Genomic DNA, 27,918 nt, shown 5'->3' with positions numbered 1-27,918 from the left:
TACGTTTAGTTCTGAGCCTTCAAAATTGAGTCATTGATGATTGATCGTATTCGTTATGACTCAAATTCGGATTTATTTACTTTATTTGTTGAATATTTTAGGAGTCGAATGATGTTAAGTAGTTTTAATTCCAAACACTTCAATGTATGATATTAAAATTTCAGCGCCTGAACGTTTCAACTTCCGGTTAATTTGACGCAACGTCCGTGTGCCCTCGCTACACTTGCAGTTCTTTTTTGTTCCCTTCTAACCAAATGAGCTCCTTCAGAGCATTCTCATCGGGTAAGTACCCAAGTAAGAATTCAATGGACTAAAACTTCCTACCTTAAGGCTTACTGGAAGTCGTTTGACTTTATGTAATAGCTTCCCAGGCTTGCAAAACTGACTTTTTAGCTTAGCTCACTAGCCAAGACACGCTAACCCACAGAAGTACACCAGGCACGTCTCTGGCGGGTCAACGCACCAGTGACGCTCGCCGTCAATTTCCATAGGACGTGTTTTACGAGCAGAGCGTCTGTGGAAGGGCTCGATCGGTTCACCCGAGGATTGCAAAATCGCGCGAGAGTAGCAGGTATTTAAAGATAATAGTAAAACAACCATTTGCCTTTCACACCCCGCGAATTGATCAGCTTTTTTTCTGAAATAAAGAAGAAAAAAGTCCGGTGCTAAAGAGAAAAGCAATCCCAATGACAAAGATTTTAACATGTATTTTACAAATGAAATGCCTGAATGAATCATTTTTCCCCCTTATAAACGGTTTTCAAAAGCTTTATTGATGGATTTTCTCAAAGCATAAAACACGCCCTATGGAAATTGGGGGGCTAGCGTCAGTGGGGCGTTGACGTGCCGGCATCACTGACGCGCCTGGTGTGTTACCGGTGTAACCCACGAAATACACCAGGCACGTCTGCGGCGCGACAACGTTGGCACCCCGTCAACACAGTGTAACACGGCCATTAAAGTCAAGCAGTGTGTCCACACCAGTTGCAGTCCGGCTGCGTTTTAGATGCGTCCTAGAAGCGGTTCAACGTATCGCACTCGAACCGAACGGCTCTCGGCTCGTGAAACGCATCCTTTGGAAATTGGGGTGGGAGTCTATACGCTCAATACTGTTAACTATCGGGTGGAGGATATTTGCCATTTGTGAAAATTCTCAGATTGTGTGTGAGAAAATCTTGGTCAAACACTGAGTACACGATACAATTCGCGATACACGCTTAGTGATTATCTTCCAATATCGCGATTATTGCTCCATTGGTCAGAAAAATTTATATAAGATATTCAATGATACAACTGTTAAAATGAACAACGCGATATTTCAAAATAAAAAAATTACTGTTTATTGAGTCCTTTATTAACCCTTTAACACCGAACGTGTCGGCAGCGACGCATTTACGCGTATCGTCTTTGAAGCTTCGTCACGCTGTAACTACGTCACCCATGTGCCGCTGGTTGCTCTCATTTGAAAGTGCGGAAGTTGATGTCCACACCAGTTTTTATTTGAAGTCAATCGACCAAGTAAAACGGGAGATAATGTCATTTGAATTCTATAGTTTTATTGCACTCATAAATATGCATTAAAACGCTGCATGGACCATGTGTCTTTGTCCATATTTCCATCATTTCTTGTCATTTTTCAAAACCGAAAGCAGCACTAAAGACTACATATCCCAAGAGCCGTTGTGATGTCAAAAAAGACTAACCGAATGTGAACATTTTTTAATAATTTGCCGATCGGGGCGCCAACTGAGGAAAGGGAGGCATGCAAAGCAAGCAACGGCCGGTTGGATTCAGCGAGGGACTTTGAAACGTGCAGAATGAATCTATAACTAAATTTAGCGCAAGCTAATGCATTATTTCATTAACTCAAGGAAGAAGATGAGCCGTATTTGTCGTTGTTTTCCTCGGATGAGTTGGTGTCTCGGCGAGTGGAAGTGACAGCAGCGCGCAAACGGCGAAGATTAGGCTGCGTGATGTTGTGTGTAATGCAGCTCCGTGACCTGTTCAAGAAGAAGCTTTATTGAGTGCACAAAAAAACAACAACAACAAAAAACCTTTATTGGCTCGCATGCCCTGAAAAATCCAAGGCAAGGCAAGGCAAGGCAAATTTATTTATATCGCACAATTCAACACAAGGCAATTCAAAGTGCTTTACATCACATGAAAACCATAAAAATCACATTTAAATCAACAGAACGTAAAAACCAAGACAAAAGATCGCATTTAATCACAGAATAAAAATAAATAAATAAAAATAAAACAGAAATAGAAATAAAGCAAAAACTACTACTACTAATAATCATTGAAATCAGCAATGGAGATAAGCACAAGAGGAATAGAAGGCAGGTAGATTGACCTATATAGACAGTTATGGATATGCAGTGCTAAACAAAAGCGTTTTTAGCCCTGATTTAAAGGAGCTAACAGTTTGAGCATACTTCAGACGTTCGGGTAACTTGTTCCAGAGGTGAGGAGCATAATAACTAAATGCTGCCTCACCCTGCTTGGTTCTTGTTCTTGGAACATGCAGAAGACCCGTTCCAGACGACCTTAGGGGTCTAGATGTCTCATAGGAATCTAACAAGTCAAGCATGTATTTTGGTCCAAGGCCATTAAGTGTTTTGTAGACGAGCAGTAGTATTTTATAGTCTATCCTTTGACTCACTGGAAGCCAGTGTAGCGATTTCAAAACCGGTGTAATGTGGTCCAGCTTCCTTGTATTTGTGAGGACTCTGGCTGCAGTATTCTGTACTAGCTGCAGCTTCCTGACTGATTTTTTATCAAGACCTGTAAATATACCGTTGCAGTAGTCCAATCTGCTGAAAACGAATGCATGCATAAGTTTTTCCATGTCTTGTTGAGTCAGAAGCCCCTTAATTCTGGTTATATTTTTTAGGTGGTAATAAGCGGATTTAGTGACGGACTTTAGATGGCTATCAAATTTTAGGTCTGAGTCAATAATTACGCCAAGGTTTCTGACTTGATTTGTAGCTGTAAGTGACATTGTGCTAAGTTGGCTGCTTATCTTTGACCTTTCCTTTTTTGGCCCAAAAATGATCACCTCTGTTTTCTCCACATATAACTGGAGAACATTCTGGCACATCCATTCATTGATTTGCTGAATGCATTTACTCAGGGAGACTAAGGGACTATAATCATGTGGGGACACAGAAATGTACAGTTGTGTGTCATCTGCATAGGCGTGATAGGAGATGTCATACTGTTCCATTATCACAAACTGAACTACTTGTCAATATTTTTGAAAATACTTTTCTTCAATTTTATATACAGTGCCTTGCAAAAGTATTCGGCCCCCTTGAATCTTGCAACCTTTCGCCACATTTCAGGCTTCAAACATAAAGATATGAAATTTAATTTTTTTGTCAAGAATCAACAACAAGTGGGACACAATGGTGAAGTGGAACAACATTAATTGGATAATTTAAACTTTTTTAACAAATAAAAAACTGAAAAGTGGGGCGTGCAATATTATTCGGCCCCTTTACTTTCAGTGCAGCAAACTCACTCCAGAAGTTCAGTGAGGATCTCTGAATGATCCAATGTTGTCCTAAATGACCGATGATGATAAATAGAATCCACTGTGTGTAATCAAGTCTCCGTATAAATGCACCTGCTCTGTGATAGTTTCAGGGTTCTGTTTAAAGTGCAGAGAGCATTATGAAAACCAAGGAACACACCAGGCAGGTCCGAGATACTGGTGTGGAGAAGTTTAAAGCTGGATTTGGATACAAAAAGATTTCCCAAGCTTTAAACATCTCAAGGAGCACTGTGCAAGCCATCATATTGAAATGGAAGGAGCATCAGACCACTGCAAATCTACCAAGACCCGGCCGTCCTTCCAAACGTTCTTCTCAAACAAGGAGAAAACCGATCAGAGAGGCAGCCAAGAGGCCCATGATCACTCTGGATGAACTGCACAGATCTACAGCTGAGGTGGGAGAGTCTGTCCATAGGACAACAATCAGTCGTACACTGCACAAATCTGGCCTTTATGGAAGAGTGGCATGAAGAAAGCCATTTCTCAAAGATATCTATAAAAAGTCTTGTTTAAAGTTTGCCACAAGCCACCTGGGAGACACACCAAACATGTGGAAGAAGGTGCTCTGGTCAGATGAAACCAAAATTGAACTTTTTGGCCACAATGCAAAACGATATGTTTGGCGTAAAAGCAACACAGCTCATCACCCTGAACACACCATTCCCACTGTCTAACATGGTGGTGGCAGCATCATGGTTTGGGCCTGCTTTTCTTCAGCAGGGACAGGGAAGATGGTTAAAATTGACGGGAAGATGGATGCAGTCAAATACAGGAAGATTCTGGAAGAAAACCTGTTGGTATCTGCACAAGACCTGAGACTGGGACTGAGATTTATCTTCCAATAGGACAATGATCCAAAACATAAAGCCAAATCTACAATGGAATGGTTCAAAAATAAATGTATCCAGGTGTTAGAATGGCCAAGTCAAAGTCCAGACCTGAATCCAATCGAGAATCTGTGGAAAGAGCTGAAGACTGCTGTTCACAAACACTCTCCATCCAACCTCACTGAGCTCGAGCTGTTTTGCAAGGAAGAATGGGCAAGAATGTCAGTCTCTCGATGTGCAAAACTGATAGAAACATACCCCAAGCGACTTGCAGCTGTAATTGGAGCAAAAGGTGGCGCTACAAAGTATTAACGCAAGGGGGCCGAATAATATTGCACGCCCCACTTTTCAGTTTTTTATTTGTTAAAAAAGTTTAAATTATCCAATAAATGTTGTTCCACTTCACGATTGTGTCCCACTTGTTGTTGATTCTTGACAAAAAAATTAAATTTCATATCTTTATGTTTGAAGCCTGAAATGTGGCGAAAGGTTGCAAGATTCAAGCGGGCCGAATACTTTTGCAAGGCACTGTAGTTTTTTCTTCACTATAATCTTTTCCATTTTTATTTAGATGTGTGTTTGAGAAGCTTGATTGCATATACGTATATACCTTAGATAAGGTGATGGGTATAATACCTAACTTGACAAAGAGATATCCTCCAAACCTTTTTTGTGTTTGATGATATATATTTTTTTCTCTCACTATTTGCACTGTATATAACCTGTTTTGACCATAGTATGTGTAAAGGCCAAAAACGCCTATGACCATACTTGCTGTTTGTGTTGAATTGTCAAACATAAAACTATTCAATCTTATTTTTTTCTATTGAATGTTTATCCTAACAAGTTGAAAAAATATTATCAAGCTTCAAAACGGTTGGTCAAGCATGTTTGGTTGTCAATGGGACATCAACATTACAAATTTTGAAACAAGATTTTGGGATTTTTTTTGTCTTTTTGGGTCCAAAATGTGGATTATAATTGGTCAGTGAAGAAAACAACAGTTTGGACATGAAGTTCAAGGTGTCCTGAAAAAAGGGACCCAACTTGGCCATTGTGAACAATTTTTTCTTTGAAATATATAGGCAACATCAAAGGCATGCAAATTCGGCCAAAATAGGCTTAGGTGTTAAAGAGTTAAACAGTGACACTACGGTCGCGAGCCGACAGGGAGCTCCATCACGAGGAATCACTCCCGGTCCAAATCAAACTTATTCCCATTTTTTTCACTTACACCTTTAAAGTGTTCATTATGAAAGTCAATGGGTAATTGCCAAAGAATTTGATTTTCAATTTTTGCCTTGTAAAGCCACATATAATAAAGTTGGGGAATTTTCCCATCAATTAATATGAAAATAATGGCAAAAGATTGACTTTAGCAAATCATTTGATTATTTTTTTTCTTCCCACCCAGTGTCCAGCAGACGAAGAACATCTTCACCCTGAGAAGCACAATCCCCTCCACATTAAACAGGAGGAAGAGTCGGAGATGCTGTACATCAAACAGGAAGCGGAGCCAGACACTCTCTGCATGAAAGAAGAAGAACAGGAAGATGAAATCCCCAAGTTTCCAGTGACCGTCAGTGTGAAGAGTGAAGAAAATGAAGGTCCAAGCGAAGAGGGCGGAGCAGAGAAACCTTCGATCTACTGCTCATTTCAGCACCTGACAACAAAAGAAGAGGGACAATCGCAACCGGACGGCCTCTTCCCTCCGCTTTCGGACAACGACGACGTAACTTCACACTCTTCTGACACTGATACTAATAAGGAGGATGTTGACTTTGACCAAAATGCTTTGAAATCCTTAAACAATTCATCATTGAAAATAGACGAAAAGGAATGTGCTGGTGGGAATTCGTTTGCCTGCACACTTTGCAACAAAGGATTTTCACGGAAAAATCATTTAGAAATGCATAAGCGTAAACACACGGGAAAAAAACCTTTTGCCTGCACATCTTGTGGTAAAAGATTCACCCAGAAGGCAAATTTACACAGACACGCAAGAACACACACTGGAGAGAAGCCTTTCGCCTGCACTCTTTGCAAAAAAGGATTTTCTCGGAAGAGTCATTTAGAAATGCATAAGCGTACACACACTAGAGAAATGCCTTTTGCCTGCACACCTTGTGGTAAAAGATTCACCGACAAGGGAAATTTACACAGACACGCAAGAACACACACTGGAGAGAAGCCTTTCGCCTGCACTCTCTGCAACAAAGGATTTTCTCGGACGACTCAGTTAAAATTGCATGAGCGTACACACACTGGAGAAAAGCTTTTCGTCTGCACATGTTGTGGTAAAAGATTCACCGAGAAGAGAAATTTAAATGCACACACAAGCACACACACTGGAGAGAAACTTTTCACCTGCTCACTTAGTGATAAAGGGTTTTCTCGGAAGCCTGATGTCGTAAAGCATATGCGTACACACACTGGAGAGAAGCCTTTCGCCTGCACTCTCTGCAACAAAGGATTTTCTCGGACGACTCAGTTAAAATTGCATGAGCGTACACACACTGGAGAAAAGCCTTTCGTCTGCACATGTTGTGGTAAAAGATTCACCGAGAAGAGAAATTTAAATGCACACACAAGCACACACACTGGAGAGAAGCCTTTCGCCTGCACTCTTTGCAACAAAGGATTTTCTCGGAAGCCTGATGTCGTAAGGCATATGCGTACACACACTGGAGAAAAGCCTTTTGTCTGCACATGTTGTGGTCAAAGATTCACCGAGAAGGGAAATTTAAACATACATGCAAGAACACATTCTGGAGAGAAGCCTTTCACCTGCACTGTTTGCAACAAAGGATTTTCTCGGAAGAATGTGTTAGATAAACACACGCGTATACACACTGAAGAAAAGCCTTTTGTCTGCACATTTTGCGACAAAAGATTTTCTCTGAAGTCTCATTTAATGATACATAACCGCATACACACTGGAGAAAAGCTTTTTGTCTGCACACGTTGTGGTAAAACATTCTCCGAGAAGGGAAATTTAGACAAACACACACGTAGACACACAGGAGAGAAGCCTTTTATATGCTCAGTTTGTCAAAAAAGATTCCATCAGAAAGGAAATTTAAACAGACATGCAAGAACACACATTGGAAAGAAACCTTTTTAATGCTCACTTTGTGGTAAAACATTTGCTCAGAAGGGACATTTAGTATCGCATAGAAGAAGCCACACTGAGGAAAAATGTTTGAATTGCAATGTTTAACAAGATATTCGAACATCACAGTCATTTACAGTGGAAAAAGCATTTCAATTTTCTTATCGAGTTTCCCTTGAGCCTCTTTTGAAAAAGTTGTTGAAATGATTTTGCAGGTCCTGATCTTTTTCACGACTGTTGGATATTCTTGATTTATTTATTTGTTTTAATCAAATGAATTGGGTTCAGTTTAGGTTACTTCATATCAAGCTTGATCTTCTGTTCAGTTTTATAGTATGACTTTCCTGCTCCTTTGATTGACCCAGATTTAGCGTATGTCTCCGTGTCTCTGTTGCTTATGTCTCTGTTTTTAATTACTCTTTATTTTCCCCCTTACTTCCTCTACTGTAAACCATTTTTAGAGCTCTTCTCTTCAGAGCAGGGGTCCCCAAACTACGGCCCGCCTCCACATTTGGTCCGGCCCCGTGAACAATTTTAAATTATTTTTTTTTAACTTGTGTTATTTATTCCTTGGCTTTTTCTGTGAAGAACCCAGAGAGGGTTATTTGGTTATTATCTATTTAATTAATAGTGTTATATCATAGCATATCATATATCATATTATTTACTTTTGTTCCATGAAGAATCCAGAAAGGGTTATTTGATTGAGGCTTTCTGAAAAACAATAACTTTTTACATTTAGGCACTCCTGCAATCGTCACAATTTTTCTGTTACAAACTGACCCCGGCCCCTCATCAGAGAAGGGAAAAGTTATATGGCCCTCACAGGAAAACGTTTGGGGACCCCTGCTTTAGAGTGTCACTTGGGAACATAGCCAATGTGTAGAGTGTTTTTTGAATTAATTTATTTTTTATAACCATTGTATTAATTTATCAATTCATTTATAGCATTAAATTGAAAAAAATATACAAATGTACCCCCCGAAAATCATGAAGTAGTTATATATTTCATTAATAAAGTGAGTAAGTAAACCTGCTATGAGTGGAGGCTTTTTGCCAACAGCGACCTCTCCTGGCCGTTCTTTTCGCCCTGATATTTTCCTTGCACCCTTCTGTTTTTTCCATTGGTTTTCATGGCTAGCGACTTTAAGAGTAAAGCTAAACCAAGGGAGCCTGAGAAGCTTCAATGCTTCAATTTAAAGCAAGTTCATTATTGTTATGTTCCTTGATGGAGGAAGTGCAGCGGAAGCAGTGCAGTATGTTGGAGAAAGACCGAACTTTCAAAGTATGGGGTTACGTTTAGTTCTGAGCCTTCAAAATTGAGTCATTGATGATTGATCGTATTCGTTATGACTCAAATTCGGATTTATTTACTTTATTTGTTGAATATTTTAGGAGTCGAATGATGTTGAGTAGTTTTAATTCCAAACACTTCAATGTATGATATTAAAATTTCAGCGCCTGAACGTTTTTACTTCCGGTTCTTTTGACGCAACGTCCGTGTGCCCTCGCTACACTTGCAGTTCTTTTTTGTTCCCTTCTAACCAAACGAGCGCCTTCAGAGCATTCTCATCGGGTAAGTACCCAAGTAAGAATTCAATGGACTAAAACTTCGTACCTTAAGGCTTACTGGAAGTCGTTTGACTTTATGTAATAGCTTCCCAGGCTTGCAAAACTGTCTTTTTAGCTTAGCTCACTAGCCAAGACACGCTAACCCACAGAAGTACACCAGGCACGTCTCTGGCGCGTCAACGCACCAGTGACGCTCGCCGTCAATTTCCAATAGGAAGTGTTTTACGAGCAGAGCGTCTGTGGAAGGGCTCGATCGGTTCACCCGAGGATTGCAAAATCGCGCGAGAGTAGCAGGTATTTAAAGATAATAGTAAAACAACCATTTGCCTTTCACACCCCGCGAATTGATCAGCTTTTTTTCTGAAATAAAGAAGAAAAAAGTCCGGTGCTAAAGAGAAAAGCAATCCCAATGACAAAGATTTTAACATGTATTTTACAAATTAAATGCCTGAATGAATCATTTTCCCCCCTTCTAAACGGTTTTCAAAAGCTTTATTGATGGATTTTCTCAAAGCATAAAACACGCCCTATGGAAATTGGGGGGCTAGCGTCAGTGGGGCGTTGACGTGCCGGCATCACTGACGCGCCTGGTGTGTTACCGGTGTAACCCACGAAATACACCAGGCACGTCTGCGGCGCGACAACGTTGGCACCCCGTCAACACAGTGTAACACGGCCATTAAAGTCAAGCAGTGTGTCCACACCAGTTGCAGTCCGGCTGCGTTTTAGATGCGTCCTAGAAGCGGTTCAACGTATCGCACTCGAACCGAACGGCTCTCGGCTCGTGAAACGCATCCTTTGGAAATTGGGGTGGGAGTCTATACGCTCAATACTGTTAACTATCGGGTGGAGGTTATTTGCCATTTGTGAAAATTCTCAGATTGTGTGTGAGAAAATCTTGGTCAAACACTGAGTACACGATACAATTCGCGATACACGCTTAGTGATTATCTTCCAATATCGCGATTATTGCTCCATTGGTCAGAAAAATTTATATAAGATATTCAATGATACAACTGTTAAAATGAACAACGCGATATTTCAAAATAAAAAAATTACTGTTTATTGAGTCCTTTATTAACCCTTTAACACCGAACGTGTCGGCAGCGACGCGTTTACGCGTATCGTCTTTGAAGCTTCGTCACGCTGTAACTACGTCACCCATGTGCCGCTGGTTGCTCTCATTTGAAAGTGCGGAAGTTGATGTCCACACCAGTTTTTATTTGAAGTCAATCGACCAAGTAAAACGGGAGATAATGTCATTTGAATTCTATAGTTTTATTGCACTCATAAATATGCATTAAAACGCTGCATGGACCATGTGTCTTTGTCCATATTTCCATCATTTCTTGTCATTTTTCAAAACCGAAAGCAGCACTAAAGACTACATATCCCAAGAGCCGTTGTGATGTCAAAAAAGACTAACCGAATGTGAACTTTTTTTAATAATTTGCCGATCGGGGCGCCAACTGAGGAAAGGGAGGCATGCAAAGCAAGCAACGGCCGGTTGGATTCAGCGAGGGACTTTGAAACGTGCAGAATGAATCTATAACTAAATTTAGCGCAAGCTAATGCATTATTTCATTAACTCAAGGAAGAAGATGAGCCGTATTTGTCGTTGTTTTCCTCGGATGAGTTGGTGTCTCGGCGAGTGGAAGTGACAGCAGCGCGCAAACGGCGAAGATTAGGCTGCGTGATGTTGTGTGTAATGCAGCTCCGTGACCTGTTCAAGAAGAAGCTTTATTGAGTGCACAAAAAAACAAAAACAACAAAAAACTTTATTGGCTCGCATGCCCTGAAAAATCCACAAACTGAACTACTTGTCAATATTTTTGAAAATACTTTTCTTCAATTTTATATAGTTTTTTTCTTCACTATAATCTTTTCAATTTTTATTTAGATGTGTGTTTGAGAAGCTTGATTGCATGTACGTATATACTTTTGATAAGGTGATGGGTACAACACCTAACTTCACAAAGAGATATCCTCCAAAACATTTTTGTGTTAGATGATATACTGTATATAATTTTTTTCTCTCACTATTTTGCACTGTATATAACCTGTTTTGACCATAGTATGTGTAAAGGCCAAAAACGCCTATTACCATACCTGCTGTTTGTGTGGAATTGTCAAACATAAAACTATTCAATCTTATTTTTTTCTATTGAATGTTTATCCTAACAAGTTGAAAAAATATTATCAAGCTTCAAAACGGTTGGTCAAGCATGTTTGGTTGTCAATGGGACATCAACATTACAAATTTTGAAAAAAGATTTTGGGATTTTTTTAGTCTTTTTGGGTCCAAAATGTGGATTATAATTGGTCAGTGAAGAAAACAACAGTTTGGACATGAAGTTCAAGGTGTCCTGAAAAAAGGGACCCAACTTGGCCATTGTGAACAATTTTTTCTTTGAAATATATAGGCAACATCAAAGGCATGCAAATTCGGCCAAAATAGGCTTAGGTGTTAAAGGGTTAAACAGTGACACTACGGTCGCGAGCCGACAGGGAGCTCCATCACGAGGAATCACTCCCGGTCCAAATCAAACTTATTCCCATTTTTTCACTTACACCTTTAAAGAGCATACGACACCAGAAAAAAAGTCCTAAATGGCATTATTATGTGAATTAGAATCATATTTTGAGACGATTCGACTATATACAACAATTTAGCAAAGCGCAGATGACGAGAAATTAGTCTTTTAATCTGCCGGTTAGCCACGCCTACCATTATAGGGCTTTAGCTTCCCCAACAGGTGGATGACGTCAGCGGTAGACTGGGCTCATCGGTTTTACTATTCAGCCCATTGAGGGGGAATTGTTCAGAACGAGGAAAACGCGACGAAGAGAGCCGCAAAATGTCATTGTTTCAGTCTCTCTACTCCCAATATTTTTACAGGATATTCTTTTTATCCAAGTATTTTTCCCCAATAGCTATATAAATGGCTTGAGAAAGACCAGTCAGCCCGTCGAGGGGGAGCTATTCACAATGAGGAAAACGCGACGAAGAGAGCGGCAAAATGTCATTGTTTCTGTCTCTTTACTTGAATATTTTTACAGGATATTCTTTATACCCAAGTACTTTCCCCAATTGCTAAATAAATGGCATGGTCATGACAAATAACAATCTTGTGCTAAATGGAATATAAAATAATAAAAATCCATTTATTCAAGACGACATGGCAAAATTACTCCATAATGGTCAAAACAGTCGACTTTACCTTTACTGTCACACCTGCCGAACGATATTTTATGACACCTAAATCGGACATATCTCATTTCCCTTCCCCGGCTTCGGAGAATGTAAACAGACCAGAAGGAGTGACAGCTAGCCGACATGCTAACCCGAACCGAGGGACGTTTCAAAGTCTTCGAAGTGGAAAATCACACATAACTAGCCTGGATTATTTGACATGACGACCCGGTTGTCGAGTTTCTTTGCGGATCGGCAAACCGCCCGGCGGAGAACAATTTACAGTTCGTTCCCTGGAGGAGGGTGGCTGGAGTTGTTGTGGAGCTAACGTGCTAACCGCTAACTGCTAATGAGCATGACGATAGCTTTTTACATGCCTATCAATGATCAAACGTAAGTAGTCCTTTATTTAAAGGAATTGTATAGTGTTTACTTTGTAATCACTGTATTCGTATTTGACATAATACAAAACAAGATGTTTACTCACTTCTTTGTAAGTCCAATGGTCCCACAGTAAATATCCACGGTGAATGGGAACCTTTTGAAACTCCAAAAAGGCGCATACGCCTCTCCCGCATACAGAATGATTTTTCTGCAGCCGTTTGGCTGGCGTGATGCAAAAAATAAAAGTATTAATCTGCAAAATCAGCTGAATCCTTCGTCCTCATACACAACAGTACCCTGTATAGTGAAGAGAACGTCTTCTACCGTACACGTCACAGCGCCCTCCTCCTCAATGAGAGACCGAAGCCGGAAGTCACTCATTTTCATGGCGCGGGATTCAAAAAACTAAATAAATATAGCGATCGCTTCCACACACATCCAAGCGGTCCATATCATTCAGGGGCATAAAATACCGCGTGTATTATGAAATAAACATGCTTTTTCGTGTCACAGGCACTTTAAAGTGTTCATTATGAAAGTCAATGGGTAATTGCCAAAGAATTTGATTTTCAATTTTTGCCTTGTAAAGCCACATATAATAAAGTTGGGGAATTTTCCCATCAATTAATATGAAAATAATGGCAAAAGATTGACTTTAGCAAATCATGTGATTATTTTTTTTCTTCCCGCCCAGTGTCCAGCAGACGAAGAACATCTTCACCCTGAGAAGCACAATCCCCTCCACATTAAACAGGAGGAAGAGTCGGAGATGCTGTACATCAAACAGGAAGCGGAGCCAGACACTCTCTGCATGAAAGAAGAAGAACAGGAAGATGAAATCTCCAAGTTTCCAGTGACCGTCAGTGTGAAGAGTGAAGAAAATGAAGGTCCAAGCGAAGAGGGCGGAGCAGAGAAACCTTCGTGCGACAGCCACTTTCAGCACCCGACAACAACAGAAGAGGGACAATCGCAACCGGACGGCCTCTTGCCTCCGCTTTCGGACAACGACGACGTAACATCACACTCTTCTGACACTGATACTAATGAGGAGGATGTTGATTTTGACCAAAATGCTTTGATATCCTTAAACAGTTCATCATTGAAAATAGACGCAAAAGAATGTGCGGTTGGAAAACCGTTAGCCTGCACACTTTGCGACAAAGGATTTTCTCGGGAGAAGAAAAATTTAACCAAACACGCAAGAACACACAGTGGAGAGAAGCCTTATGCCTGCACGCTATGTGACAAAAGATGTTCTCGGAAGTCTGATTTAGAAACTCATAAGCGTACACACACTGGAGAAAAACCTCTTGCCTGCACGTCTTGTGGTAAAAAATTCGACAATAAGGGAAATTTAAACATACATGCAAGAACACATTCTGGAGAGAAGCCTTTCGCCTGCACTCTTTGCAACAAAAGATTTTCTCGGAAGACTCATTTAGAAATGCATAAGCGTACACACACAGGCGAAAAGCCTTTTGTCTGCACATGTTGTGGTAAAAGATTCACCGAAAAGAGAAGTTTAAATGTACACACAAGCACACACACAGGAGAGAAGCCTTTCGCCTGCACTCTTTGCAACAAAGGATTTTTTCGGAAGACTCATTTAGAAAAGCATACACGTACACACACTGGAGAAAAGCCTTTTGTCTGCACATGTTGTGGTAAACGATTCACCGAGAAAAGAGGTTTAAATGCACACACAAGCACACACACTGGAGAGAAGCCTTTCGCCTGCACTCTTTGCAACAAAGGATTTTTTCGGAAGACTCATCTAGAAAAGCATACACGTACACACACTGGTGAAAAGCCTTTTGGCTGCACATTTTGTGGTAAAAAATTCAACTGCAAGGGAAATTTAACCACGCATGTGAGAACACATTCTGGAGAAAAGCCTTTTGCCTGCACTCTTTGCAACAAAGGATTTTCTCGGAAGCCTAATGTCGTAAAGCATATGCGTATACACACTGGAGAAAAGCCTTTTGTCTGCACATGTTGTGGTAAACGATTCAACTGCAAGGGAAATTTAAACACGCATGCAAGAACACATTCTGGAGAGAAGCCTTTCGCCTGCACTCTTTGCAACAAAGGATTTTCCCGTAAGACTCATTTAGAAATGCATAAGCGCACACATGCTGGAGAAAAGCCTTTTTTCTGCACAAGTTGTGGTAAAAGATTCACCGAGGAGAGAAGTTTAAATGCACACACAAGCACACACACTGGAGAGAAACTTTTCACCTGCTCACTTTGTGATAAAGGGTTTTCTCGGAAGGCTAATAAAGAAAGGCATATGCGTACACACACTGGAGAAAAGCCTTTTGCCTGCACATCTTGTGGTAAAAGATTCAACAACAAGGGAAATTTAAAAAAACATGCAAGAACACATTCTGGAGAGAAGCCTTTTCCCTGCACTCTTTGCAGCAAAGGATTTTCTCGGAAGAATCTGTTAGATAAACACACGCGTACACACACACTGGAGAAAAGCCTTTTGTCTGGACTTGTTGTGGTATAAGATACATCGATAATAAAAAATTCAATAGACACACAAGGACACACACTTCAGAGAAGCCTTTCAGCTGCTCAGATTGTCAAAAAAGATCCCATCAGAAAGATGCTTTGAACAGACATGCAAGAACACACATTGGAGAGAAACCTTTTTAATGCTCACTTTATGGGAAAAGATTCACCCGGAAGGGACATTTACTATAGACCCTACCCACCGACGTCACAAAATCACGTGCTCGCTGTATGGTTCCGCCCCCTTGTCCGTCATTTTGTGTCTGTATTATCAATGGTCTCAATTGATCGAGCAATTTATAATGCATTTCATGGAAGACCCGGTGCTTTCGGATGCCGTAAACTCACTTGATGCGTTGCATAAAAGGCGTTATGTGGAAAAGCTTCAGTTTATCCATTCGCCAGATCCATATTTGATGCCTAAATCGATGTTTTTCGACCCGCTGTCTTAGCCGTCTTTGCCTGGCCCTGATATTTACAACTATCTTGTCCACACAAAATCAGCCTATTCTAACGAAAGTTTGGAAAAACACTAAGAGCTTGGAGGCTTATAAATACTTCATTGCTGGTTGGGTGAAACAGGTCCTCGTCCACGAAAATTCGGCAGGAATCTATCTTGTGCTTGGAAAGGTGAGTTACGAAATTTTCAATTCAAAATCTTTTGTTATTGCTAACATCCACTGTCAAGTCTAATGTATTTCATGTCGTTTGTCAATGGAGTTAAGGCTTTTAATGTTTATATGGTTTAGCGATAGCACTCTGACTACATACATACGTGTATGTTGTCGGCGATTAGCCTAGCAATGATCTTAATTGTGGTTGTCTGCCCAAAACCCTCTAAATATATATTAAATGCATCTTACCAGATATAAAATGACTACTACATAATCTGTGGTAATCGTTTGGAGCCCAGTTTTCTCGTCGAATTGCAGCAGCCCATCTCGCTCTCTTCTCTCCGGGTCTCTCGGAATCCGGTAGAACTTCAAGTCTCTCCGTCTATCTTCTCTGTTATTGCAACCAACCGCCACACACGCTTTCACCATTTTGATTTGTTCAGTTTCCAACTTTATTTAAATGGGTTCAAGCAAGATGGCTTTATTAGTCTTGTGCATTGTATTATTTTCCACTCTGATTCATTATAGAATGATGTGAATTTTCATTTAATTGCTATCCATTTTCCCCCATACTTCCTCTATTGTGAATCATTTTTTAGAGCTCTATTCGATATAAAATTCAACTTTAGAGAGTCACTTATTGACAACGCCAATGTGAAGTCTGTTTGATTTTTGGAATTTAGTTTATATTGCCATTGTATTAATTTCTCAATTCATTTATAGCATAGAATTGAAGAAATACACAAATGTATTTTTTTTTGTTTTGATTTTCTAAATGTTGAAGCAGATATACACTCACCGGCCACTTTATTAGGTACACCTGTCCAACTGGTCGTTAACAATTTCTAATCAGCCAATCACATGGCGGCAACTCAGTGAATTTAGGCATGTAGACATGGTTTAAGACAATCTCCTGCAGTTCAAACCGAGCATCAGTATGGGGAAGAAAGGTGATTTGAGTGACTTTGAATGTGGCATGGTTGTTGGTGCTAGAAGGGCTGGTCTGAGTATTTCAGAAACTGCTGATCTACTGGGATTTTCACGCACAACCATCTCTTGGGTTTACAGAGAATGGTCCGTAAAAGAAAAAATATCAAGTGAGCGGCAATTCTGTGGGCGGAAATGCCTTGTTGATGCCAGAGGTCAGAGGAGAATGGCCAGACTGGTTCGAGCTGATAGAAAGGCAACAGTGACTCAAATAACCACCCGTTACAACCAAGGTAGGCAGGAGGGCATCTCTGAACGCACAGTATGCCGAACTTTGAGGCAGATGGGCTACAGCAGCAGAAGACCACGCCGGGTGCCACTCCTTTCAGCTAAGAACAGGAAACTGAGGCTACAATTTGCACAAGCTCATCGAAATTGGACAATAGAAGATTGGAAAAACGTTGCCTGGTCTGATGAGTCTCGATTTCTGCTGCGACATTCGGATGGTAGGGTCAGAATTTGGTGTCAACAACATGAAAGCATGGATCCATCCTGCCTTGTATCAACGGTTCAGGCTGGTGGTGGTGGTGTAATGGTGTGGGGAATATTTTCTTGGCACTCTTTGGGCCCCTTGTTACCAATTGAGCATCGTTGGAACCAGGGCCGGCGCTAGCTATTTTGGTGCCCGAGGCATAAATGCTTTGTGGTGCCCCCCCCCGGTGCCCCCCCTCCCCATCCACCAATACAAGACAAAACATTCAGGGATTATACGGTGAAATATTGTTTTGAACCATGTTACAAACATTTTCTAAATTAATTATAGTATTATGCAGGCCCATTTTTAAAACACAGATACATGAAAACTTTAATATTATACCTTTATAGACATGGACTGACAGGGCACTATATAAACATTCTGGACATAATGTGGAAACAATGAATATGAAAGGGGAAATCTACATAGCTTTAAGATTGTTTTTTCCTAATTAGTTTCACCAGTAGATGTCGCTCTTGGCCTCTGAACCTCTCGAAAATGACTACGGCTTCTTACTAATGGAAAAATTTCTGTATCAACATAGTCGTTGCATAAAACCACTACCGGTATGTCTCGTAACATTCCATTTAATTTTCATTGTGCAATGAATTTGCAAGTCACATCATTTCCACCACAGCGTTTTGGAGCGGGTTTTTTTGGTTGTGCACACTAATAAATCGATCATAACCCGATTTCTGGAGTTACCAGATTATTCAAGTGGTCATGTAAAGAGCATGATCCGCTATCCTTTATCTGATAAACACCGCTATTTTACATCTCTGAGCATGTGTACAAATGGAAAAACGGATGTCGCTAGAGAGGCCTTAGGGACGCCAAACTGATTCGCTTTCAGCCTACTCTGCAGTTAGCGAGCTTGTGTAACGCAATCGCCACACTCGCATTTGAAGAGGTTCAGTGGGACAACTTCAAGCAAGCATGGGTTTTTGGTAAACATGGAGGAAGGCCTATGCTGAGACCAAGAGTTTTACGTCATGTACTTGGAAAGAAATCGAACTATTGACTTAACATGTAAACCAGTTTTTTCCTGATTATCACATCACTGAAGTGCACCTAAATGCGTCAAATCTCATTATTGTCATTACCTGGTTATTCCCAGTTATCAGATTATTGTAGTCATGTAAACGTAGCTGATAATAAATAAACAATTATTTAAATAAAAAAAAAAAATTCTTACCTGCAAGTGATGCGTGGGCATCATCTCGCTGCTTTTTCCTCTTCCTTTTTTCCGCCCCCGACTCTTGTTGTCTTTTCGATGACATTTCCTTTCAAGAATAAACTTCTGCCAAATTTGCGACTGAAGCATAATGGAGCAAACCACCAGGCAATTGGGGGGGGCACCAAAGGTAGACTGACGAGAGGGCCGCACAGGAGATTCTTTTTTTGTGTAAATAATGAGCCTATGTTACTTATATTTGTATTACTTGCATTTATCAGGCTTTACAAAGTTTTGTTTTAAATACTATATATTGTTGTTATTATTACAATTGCTATTTTTTAGGATTTTTTACAAACTTGATTTTTTTTTTTGGGGTGCCCCTTCAGGCAGAGTTCGTGCCCTACGCGCAGTGCGTGTTATGCGTATGGGGAGCGCCGTGTCTGGTTGGAACGCCACAGCCTACCTGAGTATTGTTACTGACCATGTCCATCCCTTTATGACCACAATGTACCCAACTTCTGATGGCTACTTTCAGCAGGATAATGCGCCATGGAATCATCTCAGACTGGTTTCTTGAACATGACAACGAGTTCACTGTACTCAAATGGCCTCCACAGTCACCAGATCTCAATCCAATAGAGCATCTTTGGGATGTGGTTGGAATGGGAGATTTGCATCATAGATGTGCAGCCGACAAATCTGCACCAACTGTGTGATGCCATAATGTCAATATGGACCAAACTCTCTGAGGAATGCGTCCAGCACCTTGTTGAATCTATGCCACGAAGAATTGAGGCAGTTCTGAATGCAAAAGGGGGTCCAACCCGTTACTAGCATGGTGTAGCTAATAAAGTGGCCGGTGAGTGTATATTTCATTTATTTAAGTCAAGTGACACAACCTGCTTTGAGTGGAGGCTTCTCTCCAACAGTGACCTCTCCTGGCAGTTCTTTGCCCCTCCATGTAATTTTTCCTTGCACTCTTCTTCTTTTTTTTCGTATTTTTTGTTTTGGAATAATTTGTGCTCCTGGCAAAAGAGTAAAGCTAAACCAAGTGAGACTGAGAATCTTCAATGCTTTAAAATGAAGCGAGTTCATTGTTATGTTCCTTGAAAGACGTGCAGCGGAAGCAGTAGGCTACAATAAGTTGTATAAAGACCAAACTTTCAAAGTAATTGAGATTTAAAAATGAAGTTCTGATCCTTCGAAATTCAGTCATTGATCGTTATGGATCAAATTCGGATTTATTTACTATATTTAGTGAATGATTTTGGGGTCGAGTGATTTGAAGTAGTTTTGGTTCCAAACACTTCCACATATTATATTGAAGTTTCAGCACCCGAACATTTCCACTTCCGGTTCCATTGACGCAACGTCCATGTGCCCTCACCACTCTTGCAGTTTTTTTTTGTGCCCTTCTCCTATAGGCTGTATTGGCTGAGCCAAAATTGTGTTGGTTCGTTCCACTGAAATGGATCTACGTGACCTCTGCATTGTAATTTACATACGTTGCTAATTACTACCAAAAAAAAAGTTGTACTCACGGTTTCCAGTCATTTTTTAGTAATTAGCGTTTTCGTGTCGGTCTTTTTTTCCCCCGTGGCGCAGTGATATTGATACGGCGGAGTCGTATCGTCAGTGTGTGAAGCCATTTTAGGTCACGTGCACCAATAGGAGACGAGGACTGTTCCTATGCGCGTCGATAAACAAACAATATGGCGGCGACCGTGCCAAGCTACAACACGAGCGAAGATGAACCAAAGATAAGAAAACCGCATTCGGAATTTAGTCAAAAGGCATCGAAACGATGCTATATGCATCTCTCAACTGTCCAAGGGCGAAAAAGGGCAGGAATTTGGAAAAAACGTGCAGAGCCCGCGTGGTTGCGTCAGACAATTTTGGTAGTAATTAGCAACGTATGTAAATTACAATGCAGAGATCATGTAGATCCATTTCAGTGGAACGAAATCCATTTTCTAAGCACTTTTTACATGGTGCCAATACAGCCTACTAACCAAACGAGGCCCTTCAAAGCATTCTCATCGGGAAAGAACCCAAGTAAGAATTTACTGTACTAAAACGTCCAATCTGAAGGCTGAGTCGAAGTCGTCCGGCTTTATGAAATAGTTTCCCAGGCTTCCAAAACTTTTTTTTTTTTTTAACAATTATTATTTTTAGCTTAGGTCGCTAGCCAAGACACTTAACCACATTTCGATTGCTTTGGCTTAACGCCACATCTGATTTGTACATTTAATTGTATAAGACGCTTCTCGACTTGTCTTAAAGATGCGACAAAATATTACTGTGTGAAGGCTAACTGTGGCGTTTTTGTACGCTTGTAATCAAATTAGAACATAGGGCACTGCGAGACTTTCATAGCATTGCTCCACAACGACAACAACGACCGTTTTTAAAAAAAAAAATCATATCTGCATTTCATTCTCACAACCGCACACAAACCGGCGTGCGCGCATGCGCACAATAGGTCAGGCATAGGTTTGGCATGTATATTTCACTTTACTTGACACCAAGGGCGTTGGTTTGGTCTCAATATTGGTAGGGATGATAGAGCAGCATAATCAGGATGTACACTTTTTGCTGGGGATGGGACATTAATAGGAGCAAACAAATTGGGTGAACGGGGGTCAGGGGTGTATTTCTCACAAATATGCTTATATACTTACACTCTGCAAAATTATAACCTCTTAATCTAATAGTTTTACTTAAATCTAGTCGGATAATTGTCTCCATGTTGTTTTGAGCTAGCTATTTTTCTTATTCAAGAAATTTAAGTGAGTAAAATTTTCTTGAAGCATTGGCACATCATTTCACTTATTTCTACGAGATTTACACTGAAAACAAAGACATTTAAGTTGTTTTAAGTTCAGATGTGTTTTTGCAGTGCATATAGTGCCTTGCAAAAGTATTTGGCCCCCTTGAACCTTGCAACCTTTCGCCACATTTCAGGCTTCAAACATAAAGATATAAAATTTTAATTTTCTGTCAAGAATCAACAACAAGTGGGACACAATCGTGAAGTGGAACAAAATTTATTGGATAATTTAAACTTTTTTAACAAATAAAAAACTGAAAAGTGGATTATTATTCGGCCCCCTTGCGTTAATACTTTGTAGCGCCACCTTTTGCTCCAATTACAGCTGCAAGTCGCTTGGGGTATGTTTCTATCAGTTTTGCACATCGAGAGACTGACATTCTTGCCCATTCTTCCTTGCAAAACAGCTCGAGCTCAGTGAGGTTGGATGGAGAGTGTTTTTGAACAGCAGTCTTCAGCTCTTTCCACAGATTCTCGATTGGATTCAGGTCTGGACTTTGACTTGGCCATTCTAACACCTGGATACGTTTATTTTTGAACCATTCCATTGTATATTTGGCTTTATGTTTTGGATCATTGTCCTGTTGGAAGATAAATCTCCGTCCCAGGTCTTGTGCAGATACCAACAGGTTTTCTTCCAGAATGTTCCTGTATTTGGCTGGATCCATCTTCCCGTCAATTTTAACCATCTTCCCTGTCCCTGCTGAAGAAAAGCAGGCCCAAACCATGATGCTGCCACCACCATGTTTGACAGTGGGCATGGTGTGTTCAGGGTGATGAGCTGTGTTGCTTTTACGCCAAACATATCGTTTTGCATTGTGGCCAAAAAGTTCAATTTTGGTTTCATCTGACCAGAGCACCTTCTTCCACATGTTTGGTGTGTCTCCCAAGTGGCTTGTGGCAAACTTTAAACGAGACTTTTTATGGATATCTTTGAGAAATGGCTTTCTTCTTGCCACTCTTCCATAAAGGCCAGATTTGTGCAGTGTACGACTGATTGTTGTCCTATGGACAGACTCTTCCACCTCAGCTGTAGATCTCTGCAGTTCATCCAGAGTGATCATGGGCCTCTTGGCTGCATCTGATCAGTTTTCTCCTTGTTTGAGAAGAAAGTTTGGAAGGACGGCCGGGTCTTGGTAGATTTGCAGTGGTCTGATGCTCCTTCCATTTCAATATGATGGCTTGCACAGTGCTCCTTGAGATGTTTAAAGATTGGGAAATCTTTTTGTATCCAAATCCGGCTTTAAACTTCTCCACAACAGTATCTCGGACCTGCCTGGTGTGTTCCTTGGTTTTCATAATGCTCTCTGCACTTTAAACAGAACACTGAGACTATCACAGAGCAGGTGCATTTATACGGAGACTTGATTACACACAGGTGGATTCTATTTGTCATCATCGGTCATTTAGGACAACATTGGATCATTCAGAGATCCTCACTGAACTTCTGGAGTGAGTTTGCTGCACTGAAAGTAAAGGGGCCGAATAATATTGCACGCCCCACTTTTCAGTTTTTTATTTGTTAAAAAAGTTTAAATTATCCAATAAATGTTGTTCCACTTCACGATTGTGTCCCACTTGTTGATTCTTGACAAAAAAATTAAATTTCATATCTTTGTTTGAAGCCTGAAATGTGGCGAAAGGTTGCAAGATTCAAGGGGGCCGAATACTTTTGCAAGGCACTGTATGTGTTGGTTCAGGTGATACATCGTTCGATTCAAACCGTTGTTTTCAAAAACTACAAAAGAAACATTTTGAAAACTTCCAGAATAAATGATGTAATTAGCAAATTTAAATTGCAATATTTGAACACAACTTCAATGATATTAACATACACAATAAATACAAACCTGTTAATATTCTCTGAACGATCCAGGAATGCAAAAAATAAACATTTGTCTTCGGACGACTCAACATTGTCTGTTTAAATAAAGAAATTAAGCATAACTGAAAAAACAACATTTTAATCAGGTAATAACAAAAATAAATAAAAATGGAGCCTTGCTTCAGGTAAAACACTACTGCTTTTGTTCACAAGCACAGCCAAACTCAACAAAAAATTAAAAAGCTTCTTATGGCTGCTTTAACACCACATTAATAAAAATAAAAATTAGGGAGAAGGGGGTAAACCTCAGTTCACTACATTTCTCACAAACGAATTAACGCGAACAGGAGAAAAAACACATACAGCAGGATATTCCTCTCAAAACGGCTTCCTACTGGGGTTCGGGAAATTCACACAGATTAATGTTATGATAACTCTGATGCAGGTCGGACTTTCAGTAGCAAAATTAATGGTGTGTTCCCCACCTCCAAAACATTGATGTCTTTTTACATTACTTACAGTGGCTGCTGCAAGCGAATAAAAACTAATATTCCTCGTCTTCGGGGGGGTTGTATTTGTGATATTTTGTGTCGGGGCTCTAATTGGGTGGGACGGCAGGGGGTTAAGTCATCAGCCAATCAAACGTGTGTTTGATGGGGAAAAAAAGGACTGCCACATTCAGAAAGTGAAAAGGGGTCAATGTAAGTCTGAACATAATGAACATAATTCACTTGATAATGGTAAAGTCAATTGTATCCTTACAACATATGGGACAACAATCTAAGTGACCTATATAAATGAAGTCATTATATAATACAAAAAAGGTTGCTTAAAAGTTGGAAGGAACAATTTGAGCATCCTGAAAAGTTGGTAGTGTTATGTCCCTACCATCTCAATGTAAACCTACGCCCTTGCTTATCACCAACACAATCCCAAACATCAAATCAAAGTCAGAGCCGTGTAGAAAGAGAGTTGCGACACTCTCTGACCTCGCCGCGGGTGGTCGCGTGGTACATGTAGGCGTGAGTAGTTCCAAGCACAAGCAGCGTTGTAATGGTTTTCAAAGGACTTGACAGCAGTGATTGTGACATTCATGGGAAAATCGATAAAATCACGTTTCTAAGTAATCGTTTGATTATGTCATTGCATAGACTTCATAATACTTGACGGGACACAGGAAACAGGGCCGATCCCTATTTTCAAAAACTTCAAATTCAGATATTTTCAAAATCAAAACTGCTACCGACCTAAAACCAAAACAGGCACCTACCTTAGCTATATATGAGTTTCCATGAGCAGAGGCATAAAAAAATTCAAAGTCGTTCCCTTATATAAAAAATAATTAATCGGGATTTTATAAGTATAACAAAACTTATTATGGCTATAAAATTCTCAGATTTTACACTAGATGCACAAAAATCACCAAATGCAGAGATAATCACATCTATTTTCAGTATTAATAGCCATATTTAACATATCATACAGGTTTTTGACCAAAATGGCAACTTTTTTTTTTTATTTACTGCAAGTTTTCAAAAATAATAAATCACTCAGTTTGACATCAGAAACTTAATACTTGAGGAAAACATGCAGAATTAATTATAAATAAAATGAAAATAGATTATTAATAAATTCTAAATGCAGTCACAAATTAGAATAGAATAGAATAGCCTTTTATTATCATTATGCAGTTATACAATTAAATTGTGGAGCATCACTCTACAGTGCAGGATAAGTTAAAATCTCAAAAGTGACGTGCAAAAATGTTCCAAAACTACTTTCTGTACAGTATATTTAACTGTAAGGTTCTCAATATTTATACTTACTCAGTGTGAAACTTGAGCCTGTTTAGATGGACATAAAGCCGATATGCTGGCAGGAATCTTCGTCAACAGCTCTCAGTCCCTCTGTGTTAATTTTTTTTTTTTTTTATAGCAGTTGCCAGTTAGGCTTGAAAGCTCAGAATTATCAGAGGGGCTTGAGTAAGGTCTTTAACCACATCAGGGCAGAGCATCTCGCAGAGAATGGCTTTGCTGGCAGGTAGTATTAATGTCTCTGTCACGGTGTGGGACTTTTTGGATTTAGCAACAAGGTAACTGGCTTTGAGGGCTTTTTTCATTTACCTTTGTAGTTCTCCCCAAAAATGTTGCCTGTTTCTCTGTGTTTTCACAAAGGCAAACAAAATAGTCCATTGATTTCTTATGAAGCGATAGCAACTGCAAATGCTCGGATTTCTAGCCATCAGCTACCTTGCTGTCCTAGACAATGTCTTGGAATAAAACACAAGGGGACGATTGACCGTCGCCACATACGGATAACATGGAAAGGACACTCTGGTGTATATCGACACTTGACGAGTCTAATCAAATGATGTAAGGTAGGTACAGTAGACGTGCTGGGGTCCACATTGTCGCGGACAGCAAGCTGACTAAAATCTGAGCAGTTATTGAACGCGACACGAGCAATACCTCGCTCATATGCACACAACCGCAACCTTTTACCTCTGCCTTTCTTTCTACTGCAACTCCGTTCCACAACGTAATAAGAAAAAAAACAGCAATATTGGATAAATTCTCATGGCACACCTGACGATCTCTCACGCCACACTAGTCGGCGCCGCTGCATAGCGGTTGAAAAACACTGAATAAGATGAATAACAAAAATAAGCTCGACTTAGGCAAATCACATGATTTTTTTTCTTCCCACCCAGTGTCCTGCAGACGTCACTAAAGAAGATCTTCACCCAAAGAAACACGATCCCCTCCACTTTAAACAGGAGTCGGAGATGCTGAACATCAAACAGGAATCTGAGCCAGTCATTCCCTACATTAAAGAAGAAGAACAGGAAGAGAACATCACCAAGTGTACAGTGACCGTCAGTGTGAAGAGTGAAGAAAATGAAGGTCCAAGTGAAGAGGGCGAAGCAGCGAAACCTTCGATCGACACCTCAAATCTGCACCCTACAACAAAAGAAGAGGAACGATCTCAACCGGACAGCCTCTTAGCTCCGCTCTCGGACAGCGACAACATAACGTCACACTCCTCTGACTATAACACTGATGAGGAGGACCAAAACGCTTGGAAATCCTTAAACAAGTCATCATTGAAAAGAAGTGCAAAACAATGTGCGGGTGGGAAACTGTTTGCCTGCACTCTTTGCAACAAAGGATTTTCTCGGAAGCCTGATGTCGTAAAGCATATGCATACACACACTGGAGAAAAGCCTTTTGTCTGCACATCTTGTGGTAAAAGATTCAACGACAAGGGAAGTTTAAACAGACATGCAAAAAAACACTCTGGAGAGAAGCCTTTCGCCTGCACTGTTTGCAACAAAGGATTTTCTCGGAAGAATCTGTTAGACAATCACTCGCGTACTCACACTGGAGAAAAGCCTTTTGACTGCACATCTTGTGGTAAAAGATTCAACGACAAGGGAAATTTAAACAGACATGAACAAAAACATTCTGGAGAGAAGCCTTTCGCCTGCACTTTTTGCAACAAAGGATTTTCTCGGAAGTCTCATTTAGAAATGCATAAGCGTACACACACTGGTGAAAAGCCTTTTGTCTGCACATCTTGTGGTAAAAGATTCAACGACAAGGGAAATTTAAACAGACATGCTAAAAAACATTCTGGAGAGAAGAAGCCTTTCGCCTGCACTTTTTGCAACAAAGGATTTTCTTGGAAGACTCATTTAGAAATACACAAGCGTACACACACTGGTGAAAAGCCTTTTGTCTGCACATGTTGTGATAAAAGATTCAGGGACAAGGGAAATTTGAGCCAACACACAAGAACACACAGTGCAGAGAAGCCTTTCACCTGCTCAGTTTGTCGAAAAAGTTTCCGTCATAAAGGAACTTTAAGCAGACATGCAAGAACACACATTGGAGGGAAATCTTTTTAATGCTCTCTTTTTGGTAAAAGAGTCACTCGGAAGGGGCATTTAGTAAAGCACGCAAGAAGCCAAACTGTGGAAAAACCTTCGAATTGCAATGTTTAGCAAGATAAGGTATGCAAATTCCTGCCACACATTTACAGTGGAAAAAGCTTTTCAATTTTCTTTGTCAGTTTCCCTTGAGTCTCTTTTTAAAAAAGTGGTGAAATGATTTTGCAGGTCCTGGTCTTTTTCACAGCTTTCCAATCTTCTTGTTTTTTTTTTTTTCTTCAATTAAATTAATTGGGTTTAGTTTTGGTTACTTTATATCAAACCAAATATCAGAATATTATATCTTCTGTTGTATATTATGAGTTTTCTGCTACTTTGTTTTACTCATATTTGGCTTTTGTCTCCTCCATTTGTTGCGTTTGTAAACTCTGTTGAAAAATGACCTCGAGTGTCTTGAAAGGTGCTTTGAAATAAATTATATTACACTGGTCAACAGTCAAATTTGCGCATTAAATATTGGTATATTTGTAGCTCAAGTGAGTTTGTTGAATGTATTGCAAGTGTCAGAATATAGAAATTGGCTGTAGTTTGCAAGTTAATACAGTTTAAATGTTTGCAATGAGAATGTTTTTAAAAAAATATATCCGTATGGAGTTTTTCTTTTAGAACACAAAAGGCTGATATAGCCAAGAACAATTTATTTCAATCATAGGTCTGTGTTATTATTTGAAAAACTCGTATGCTGCGCTTCCCTCTGTTTATTGTTTGTTCAGTTTCCAACTTTATTTAAATGGGTTCAAGCAAGATGGCTTTATTAGTCTTGTGCATTGTATTATTTTCCACTCTGATTCATTATAGAATGATGTGAATTTTTATTTAATTGCTATCCATTTTCCCCCATACTCCCTCTATTGTGAATCATTTTTAGAGATCTATTCGATATAAAAATCTACTTTA

The 27,918-nt window shown here is 40.0% G+C and overlaps 2 protein-coding genes across 2 annotated transcripts; both read left to right on the top strand.

Annotated features, from left to right (window-relative positions):
- The first annotated feature begins 212 nt into the window (after positions 1 to 212).
- LOC130923677 (gastrula zinc finger protein XlCGF57.1-like) lies at positions 213 to 8,516 on the top strand. The gene is made up of 2 exons (XM_057849547.1): positions 213 to 282; positions 5,801 to 8,516. The coding sequence occupies exon 2, from the start codon at positions 5,876 to 5,878 to the stop codon at positions 7,508 to 7,510; it is 1,635 nt and encodes a 544-aa protein (XP_057705530.1). The 5' UTR covers positions 213 to 282; positions 5,801 to 5,875; the 3' UTR covers positions 7,511 to 8,516.
- A 479-nt stretch (positions 8,517 to 8,995) lies between these two features.
- LOC130927829 (zinc finger protein 501-like) lies at positions 8,996 to 27,769 on the top strand. The gene is made up of 3 exons (XM_057853902.1): positions 8,996 to 9,074; positions 13,342 to 13,659; positions 25,783 to 27,769. Exons 2-3 carry the CDS (start codon positions 13,417 to 13,419, stop codon positions 26,977 to 26,979), a joined length of 1,440 nt encoding a protein of 479 aa, XP_057709885.1. The 5' UTR covers positions 8,996 to 9,074; positions 13,342 to 13,416; the 3' UTR covers positions 26,980 to 27,769.
- Positions 27,770 to 27,918: the final 149 nt, after the last annotated feature.

Source organism: Corythoichthys intestinalis, chromosome 1, assembly GCF_030265065.1.
Source record: "Corythoichthys intestinalis isolate RoL2023-P3 chromosome 1, ASM3026506v1, whole genome shotgun sequence".
Classification (NCBI taxonomy): domain Eukaryota; kingdom Metazoa; phylum Chordata; class Actinopteri; order Syngnathiformes; family Syngnathidae; genus Corythoichthys; species Corythoichthys intestinalis.
This window is presented reverse-complemented; position numbering and strand designations above follow the sequence as displayed.

Bases quoted from the DNA above. Each gene is read 5' to 3' on its own strand.
- LOC130923677 (XM_057849547.1), top strand. From the start codon at position 5,876: ATGCTGTACATCAAACAGGAAGCGGAGCCAGACACTCTCTGCATGAAA.
- LOC130927829 (XM_057853902.1), top strand. From the start codon at position 13,417: ATGCTGTACATCAAACAGGAAGCGGAGCCAGACACTCTCTGCATGAAA. The intron at 13,660-25,782 runs GTAACATCACAC...CTTCCCACCCAG, and splicing joins CGCTTTCGGACAACGACGAC to TGTCCTGCAGACGTCACTAA.